General features: G+C 35.8%; 1 protein-coding gene across 1 annotated transcript; it reads left to right on the top strand.

Moving 5' to 3' along the window:
* The first annotated feature begins 38 nt into the window (after window positions 1-38).
* Window positions 39-8,322, top strand: DEX1 (defective in exine formation protein (DEX1)). Its single transcript, XM_020347364.3, has 13 exons — window positions 39-400; window positions 795-905; window positions 985-1,067; window positions 1,960-2,077; window positions 2,173-2,333; window positions 2,559-3,184; window positions 3,308-3,378; window positions 4,525-4,781; window positions 5,268-5,449; window positions 6,822-7,105; window positions 7,183-7,300; window positions 7,375-7,557; window positions 7,660-8,322. Exons 1-13 carry the CDS (start codon window positions 267-269, stop codon window positions 7,972-7,974), a joined length of 2,643 nt encoding a protein of 880 aa, XP_020202953.1. The 5' UTR covers window positions 39-266; the 3' UTR covers window positions 7,975-8,322.

Here is an 8,322-nt window from a genome sequence, read left to right as displayed (position 1 = left end):
TTCGAAAGAAGGTATATGTCCAAAATTGAGTCCGATTGAATGAATGTACCTGCGGTGTATATCTAAACCCGCTCTGCATCGCCGTCAACTCTTTCTCTCACTCTCGCAGATCGCACACAAGAAAGAAAGACCAGAAACCCTGCTACTGCCACCGCTCTAGCTAGGGTTTCATTTCACCCTCTCTCAACAATTACCTCATGGAATGCTGATCATCGCTCCACTCAACTCCGCCAAATCGCATCGGAGCCAATTCCTCGGCATATGACATGAAACCTCTTTTTCTGCTCTCTCTGCTGCTTCTCCACCACCACGCCGCCTTCGTCCTCTCCGATGATTCCAACACCAAAAACACCTTCCGCCAGCGTGAAGCCTCCGACGATTCCCTCGGATACCCCGAAATGTACCACTCTCATTCCTCACTTTCGATTATAAGCCTTGTTCGGTAACCTTTGTTTAATTCCGGAATTGATCGCTTTTTCTCCTAAGCTATACAAACTTATCGTTATTTGAATTTCTTCAAAACATGATGAGCCAATCACACATTTTAATTAGGACATACCTTAGATACAGTGATTTATGTACTTTTGGTGTAATTTGGTTATTTATGATAATTGAAATTCCACTCTGGTTATTCACTTAATTAAGGACAACATAGGTTATCATGCTGAAACTCGAATTTTCATTAGAGAATAGTTCTAGAAGAGAAGTATCTAAACAGCTGCATTTGAGTTTTGTCATTTCAATTTCTCTGCTTCGTGATTGTTTTCTTTTTGTTTTGTCGTGGGTGTGGATAGAGATGAGGATGCACTTGTGAATTCGAAGTGCCCTAAGAATTTGGAGCTCAGATGGCAAACGGAAGTTAGTTCCAGCATCTATGCGAACCCCTTGATTGCTGATATTAATGGGTAAGTTTTTCCGTGCTCTGCTCGTTAAGTGATCTGTGTTTGTGTGCTTGTGTCAAATGTCTGCATTTTTGTTTTGCAGTGATGGGAAGCTTGAGATTGTGGTTCCGTCTTTTGTTCACTATCTTGAGGTGCTAGAAGGTGCTGATGGGGACAAAATGCCAGGTAAATGATTGTGGGATTTTGCTATTTTCTTATTGTGGTAGCCTTGCATCGATGAGATGGTAGGACCTGCGAAATTTATAGAGGATGAAACTTGTTCCTTCCCCTGATGGTATTTACTTTATTATGGTTTTGTTGTAGAGTAGATAGGTTTAGGTTGATTTGGTTGTATTTGATAATGTGGAGTTAGGCTTGTGATTAACAAGGCCTTGAGCATAGTAAGTTTTGCCAGGTATACGAGATGTAAGAAGTACCTAAGATGAGCACTTACAGGTATAATGTAACCATAGAGAAGCAAAAGATTCAAAATCCATTACTTATTCGTAACATGTCCGGAATGTTTATTCTAATCACTGCAATTGGCATGTGCCTAATTTGCATCACACCTGGAAGTAAATAATAATGGGGTAGCTCTAGCACATATAGCAGTTTACTTGAGCTACATGGTGGATTAAACATGGATAATGACCTATCATTAGTAATGTTGAATGATTATAGGCAAAGTTTGGTTTTGGTTGCTAATTGCATAACAGAACCCTCATCTTTTGTCTGGGCTTGTGATGTATAAACTTTGGCAAAAAGGTATGATGTAGACCCTTAGACGTGGTTGTTCTTGGTACTGAAAACATATTTGACATTGCATGTCCCCAGCACTAGTAACTTGTTAATAAGGCCTACCATTCTTCATGGCTTCTGCTTAAGGGACGATAGGAAATTATATTGGTATGAAAGGTGTTGGTGGGGGAGGGAATACTGAAAAGGAACAATTATAATGTGATGTTCTTATTTGTATAAACTGATAGCTAATGGTTAGGATCAAGGCTTGTCCTTATTGTGATAGACCTTATGTTCGATTTGAGTTTCATAAAAAATAATCTTCTGAGATTGCTTTTAGGCTGGCCTGCTTTCCACCAATCAACTGTCCATGCTAGTCCTCTTCTATATGACATTGACAAAGATGGAGTGAGAGAAATAGCTTTGGCAAACTATAATGGCGAAGTCCTGTTTTTCAGGTGATTTTGTTTCTTTATATTTTCAAATATTTGCGTGTATATTACCTATTACTTGAGGTGCTTTTATCAAGGTTGTAATAAGTTATCATTTCTAGGGTTTCGGGCTATATGATGTCAGATAAGCTGGAGGTCCCACGTAGGAAGGTGCGGAAAAATTGGTTTGTGGGCTTGAATCCTGACCCAGTGGACCGTTCTCATCCAGATGTTCATGATGAACAACTTGTCCAAGATGCTACTATCAAGAATTCTATGTATCGTAAGTTTCTTTTGTGCTTACTGCTCAGATCATTGTTGTGCAAGTATATGGTTTAGAGGCTCTCAACTTCTCATATTTTCATTATCAACCTAATATAATAGCTTTCATCACAGGTTTCAACCATTGTGTAGGCTTTATGTGTTGTGAAATGTACATTTATATAATATAATATAAATATAATATAGTATAGTTAGTTTTATCTGTGTTGTGATTCTCCTTTTGTAGAAATGAATGCAAGTAGACAAGAAGCCAAATCTTCAGCTGCCACATCAACAGAAAATCACCCTGACATAAAAAAATTGTCTAATCCTGAGCCAGAAAAGAAATTAAATGGAAGTCAAGTAGACACGAGTGTTAAGGTGTCTAATCTGGAGCCAGAAAAGAAACTAAATGGAAGTCAAGTAGATGAGAGTATTAAGGTGCCTAATCCTGAGCCAGAAAAGAAACTAAATGAAAGTCAAGTGGATGACAGTATTAAGGTGCCAACAATTGGTGATAATTCCACTGCAAATGCTGGGTCTTCGAAAACTGTTAATGCAGATAATAAAAACAACACTGGTAGACGTCTTTTGGAAGATAACAATCACAAAGGTGCAGAGCAAGATGGTTCTGAATCCAAAAATAATGAAGGTATTCATGCTGCAACTGTGGAAAATGAGGAAGGCCTGGAAGCAGATGCTGATTCATCTTTTGAGTTATTCCGTAATAGTGAAGAGCTGGCTGATGAGTATAGCTATGATTATGATGATTATGTTGATGAATCAATGTGGGGTGATGAAGAATGGACTGAAGTTCAACACGAAAAATCAGAGGATTATGTCAATGTTGACTCTCACATCTTGTGCACTCCGGTGAGTTCCTGCCTTTTCCTTTTATTAATATAAAAATTATTAATTTTTCATTCTGCTTTGTTCTAAGGAAAAAAGTATAAACTAAACAATCGCTTTTCCACTTTGTCTTCTTGCCTTTGCCAGGTTATTGCAGATATAGACAATGATGGTGTTTCAGAAATGATTGTTGCTGTTTCTTATTTCTTTGATCATGAGTGAGTCCATCTATCCACTTGTTTTTTAAATTTCAATTATACTTCTGCTTGGTTTTTCTGTTTTGACAATTACGTGATTGGAATTCATTGTTAAATAAATAAGTTGCATGCTGTACAGCTTTTTTCTTGTCATTCAATATGATCATCCTCGTTAACATTTTCCTTTTATTATTGTTTAGTAAGGTAATAATCATCTTAATTCTTAGTAGTTCTTTAGTTGGTTATCACTTATTTGTCCATTGTCACTTTCTTTGACACCTATGAGGCTTGAGGCCCAGATGTGTATCATCATGAAATGAATAATAGATGAAAAATTGCTCCCTACACACTTCAGTGTTACTGACATAAATTTAGTATATAGATGACTTCAACTCAACTTGTTGGACAGACGGTATTGGGAACAGAAGCCCAATTAAGCCTGTGAAGTGTATTCTGGGCTTCTGGCTTCCCCTGGTGACCTTTTGCATTATTAGATAGCTAACAATTTAATGTTTCTTATTATTATTAAGTTGTTGTTGTTGATAGAAAGATGAATATAATTATTAAGGTCTTTCTGATTTTGTATATATCAATAATCAGCTACAAGATGAAGTTGTGGGCAACTGGGCATAGTAATGATGTTATAAAGCAAAAGAAAGCAATAATTATAAAGATGATCTTGTTTTGTGTTTTTTACTTGGTACTTCAGATATGATAAAAGTCACATGAAGGAAGCTTTGGAGATGTAATGTGTTTTCAGATAATGGTTATTAATCATATTTTCAGAGAAAAGAACACCATTGAAACTTATTTTCTTCTTTTTGACTTATTTTATTGTATGTATTGAAAATTGTTGAGGCAACACTAAAGAGATACCAAGTCATAGTATTTTTACTTGAGCTAAATTCGTTCAATCATTTTTTTGCTTCATTTATTTGGTTGCCAGACTGGTCATGCTTGTTATTTTTCATTAAACAAATTTTTGAGAATTTTTTAGAGCAGAATTATTGTTTACTGATTTAAAGTTCACAATAAATGCTATATGATTTCTGATATTTATTCAAGAATGAGATAGTTGGTTTTCTTACTTACATTGATGTGCACCCACAAATGAGTATTTGTTGATATACTGGTCTGTCAGTAATTATCCACCTTTTAAGCTGACAGGTATTATGACAACCAGGAGCATCTCAAAGAATTGGGTGATATTGACATTGGGAAATATGTTGCTGGTAGTATTGTTGTTTTTAATCTGGATACGAAACAAGTAAAATGGACTGCAGAACTTGATCTGAGTACAGATACTGCGAACTTCCGAGCCTTCATATATTCTTCCCCAACTGTTGTAGATTTGGATGGTGATGGGAATCTTGACATTCTTGTTGGAACTTCATATGGAATGTTTTATGTGTTGGATCATCATGGTAATTTCCAGGGACTGCTTCCTTAGTATTTCTCATTACTTGAGTTAAAAATATTTGTTCATGCTTCTATGTTGTCTACATTGATTCTCTCAGATTTTAGTTCATAACTGATTCTTGATGTTAATGTTACCTTATTTCCTCTCTTAAAACATTTCTTTTAGCTTCATGGCTTTGTTCCTCCTCCCTTGAAAGATATCTATCTTTTTTACAATCCTCTTTTTTTCTCTTCCTTTGTGCTTTGTTTTATTGCTGTTTCCCCCTACTAAATGATGTGTAGCATTGCAATATTGTACATATTTTTCCTCTGAAATTCTAAGATTGAGGACTGAAAATGTATTTTTATTTTCAGTTTCATTGATTGCAAGCTATTCTTTTAGCAGTGTCCTTATTTATTAGTCAAAACGCAAGTTTTGGAATCAAGGGCCTTTGTTTACATATATCAATTCATTGGTTAATTAAATGCTAATAGTTGTTTTTCTCAAATAGGTAAGGTTAGGGAAAAGTTCCCTCGTGAAATGGCCGAGATTCAAGGGGCTGTTGTTGCAGCTGATGTTAATGATGATGGTAAAATTGAACTAATTACTGCTGATACACATGGAAATGTTGCTGTATGGACTCCAAAAGGAGATTTGATCTGGGAAAAACATCTAAAGAGTCTTATTCCACAGGTAACGCGCTGTCTTAATTTTTCTCAGCATTTGATTGAACCTAGACTGTAATTAAACAGGTCAAAATGACAAATATTGACTTTTAAAGATGAAAGGAATAGAAAAGAAGATAGGGGAAAGTGAACGTATTAATCCAGTTTAATGTTTGGTTTGATTCCTTTGGAACAAATTGTAAATAGTTAAAAAGTTATAGTTATAATCTCCAAGTGCTAAGGGAAGCTTGGTTTGCATAAAAGACTAGAATTGTTGGATTTTATCATTTGTTTATGTCAGCTTTGCCTGTATTATTATTATTATTGTTGTTGTTGTTGTACTTTTTTTATACCTAGCATGATTCTTCTACTTCTTTCTCCCTGTTTTTTTTTTTTTTTTTTTTTTTTTTTTTTTTTTTTTTACTGACGGTTTATTTATTTAAGATTTTTACTACAATTATTTTTAGACTGAGACACTTCTGATTTGTTCTATTGGCTGTATGCCATGGTTGCCTTCGATTTTGTTTGACCTGCATCCCCTAATGATTAACACTAGTAATTTGTTATAGTAGGTGCAGTGGCCTCGTAAGGCTCTTTTTTCTGATATCTAATATGTGTATTGGCATTGTGAGTTGAGACAGAATTTATTAAATAAATAGAAATCTCATGTTACATTTTGAGGTAGTTTGGCAGCTAAGGAGTAGGGCTGATGATTGTTATAGTTGAGTAGGCCTTGGAAAGCTCTTTCCCCTGATGTCTATTATGTATATATTTGAATACCAGTTTAAAATCATGTTCAACGGAAAAACGTTCCGATGAAAAGAGGTAACCTGGAATCTAGAGTTAGAGTTGATCCCAAACACAGTGTGTGCGCCACATTGTTGTGGAAGTTTCAAAAGAGGTAACCTGGAATCTAGAGTTAGACTTGATCTTAAAGGGAGCTTTCGACTATAAAAGGGGTTTATCAAACAAGATCGGAATTAGCTATTTTCAAGATTGGGGAAAAAATGCAGGACGGGTCAAAAGACCAAGTCCTTTTATCTTAATGAAAAGAATTAAAAACAAATAATGTCAATGAAATTGAAACGTTTTTAATCTTGGTCTTCACTGTGTTGCTTCAGACTTCAGAACTGTCAGTTTTACCTTTTGAATTCTGTTCTTTGCTTCCTAGTTGTTTAGACATACTTTTCTGTTGCTGATGATAGATTATAGAATACTTATGGGAATATCACTTTATATGGGTAATTAAACTTAATTTAGACCAAGTGATCGTATGCACCTGTTAACATTTTTTAGATTTTCTTACTTTGATCGTTTGTCTCACTTCTTCCTCACATTCATCATTGCATTCCTCTGTCTAAAATTCGATTGACAATGTCACTTGATTTCGTTTTCCTCAGGGTCCAACTGTTGGTGATGTTGATGGGGATGGCCATACTGAGCTTGTTGTGCCAACACTCTCCGGGAAGATTTATGTTCTTGATGGCAGGGATGGGTCATCCGTTGGACGGTATCCATATCCAACTCATGGAAGAATAATGAATCAAGTTCTTCTAGTCGATTTAAATAAACACAAGGAGAAAAAGAAGGGATTAACTATTGTTACCACATCATTTGATGGTTATTTGTACCTCATTGATGGACCTACAGGATGTGCTGATGTTGTTGACATTGGTGAAACTTCGTAAGAGATTCTTTAACCTTTATGTCATTCATTTGCCTATTTTCTTTTAGTTGTGACATGAGTTATTTTTGCTACAGGTATAGCATGGTCTTAGCAGACAATGTTGATGGTGGGGATGATCTTGATCTGATTGTCACAACTATGAATGGCAATGTCTTCTGCTTCTCAACCCCGTCACCTCATCATCCTCTGAAGGCAGGATATGTTTAAAATTTGATTGTTGAAACAATTTCATTGTTGTTACTGAATTGTTTTGTACGTTGTTTCAGGCATGGAGATTACCTGGTCAAGGAAGAAACAATGTTGCAAATCGGTACAATCGTGAAGGGATCTATGTTACTCATCCTTCTAGGGCATTCCGTGATGAGGAAGGCAAGAGCTTTTGGGTGGAGATTGAGATTGTAGATAATTACAGATACCCATCTGGGCATCAAGGACCATACAAAGTCACTGTAAGTTCTTAACCAAATCAATTTATTTCTATAGATCATTGATTCTTTGGGAAACATTCAATTTATGTGTCATTCATTTTTCATTCCGTGTAAAATCATCAGACTTCCTTGCTAGTACCTGGTAATTACCAAGGTGAGAGAACGATAAAGCAGAACCATACCTATGATCAACCTGGTAAATATCGAATAAAGCTGCCAACAGTGTCGGTAAGGACGACGGGAACAGTTTTGGTTGAGATGGTTGACAAAAATGGACTGTATTTCTCTGATGATTTCTCCCTGACATTCCATATGCACTACTATAAACTGTTGAAGTGGCTTCTTGTTCTTCCGATGCTTGGGATGTTTGGTGTGCTTGTTATCCTTCGCCCACAAGGTTCAATGCCATTGCCATCATTTTCAAGGAACATTGATTAATGATTACTTTGTTTCATACACTAGTCATCATTCAGTTCAGAAAATGTGAATATTTTATGTCAAATTGAATAGAATCTGTTATGGTGAGTGCCTTGGGTGCTGCGGTGAGCTTTGATCACGGAGTTGAAGCAATCTTTTACAAGCTGAAGAATCAGTTCAGCTAAGTTGAGGTTTACTTTAGAGATAGTTGAAGATTGCAAGAGTGAATGATATCTTAATGGCGGGATTTTGCCCTTAATGTTGTAGTGTAGTGTAATCTGATACTGAAATGTTTAACTGAGCTACATATACTTTTTTCCATCTTTGAAACAAACTAGATATTTATAATTAATACACAGTTTTCTCCGA

Source organism: Cajanus cajan, chromosome 3 (assembly GCF_000230855.2).
Source record: "Cajanus cajan strain Asha chromosome 3, NIPB_CcT2T_4, whole genome shotgun sequence".
Taxonomy (NCBI): domain Eukaryota; kingdom Viridiplantae; phylum Streptophyta; class Magnoliopsida; order Fabales; family Fabaceae; genus Cajanus; species Cajanus cajan.
Note: the sequence above shows the minus strand (reverse complement) of the source record. Positions and strands in the feature narration are given on the sequence as shown.

Bases quoted from the DNA above. Each gene is read 5' to 3' on its own strand.
- DEX1 (XM_020347364.3), top strand. From the start codon at position 267: ATGAAACCTCTTTTTCTGCTCTCTCTGCTGCTTCTCCACCACCACGCC. The intron at 401-794 runs GTACCACTCTCA...GGGTGTGGATAG, and splicing joins TCCCTCGGATACCCCGAAAT to AGATGAGGATGCACTTGTGA. The intron at 3,185-3,307 runs GTGAGTTCCTGC...TGCCTTTGCCAG, and splicing joins CTCACATCTTGTGCACTCCG to GTTATTGCAGATATAGACAA.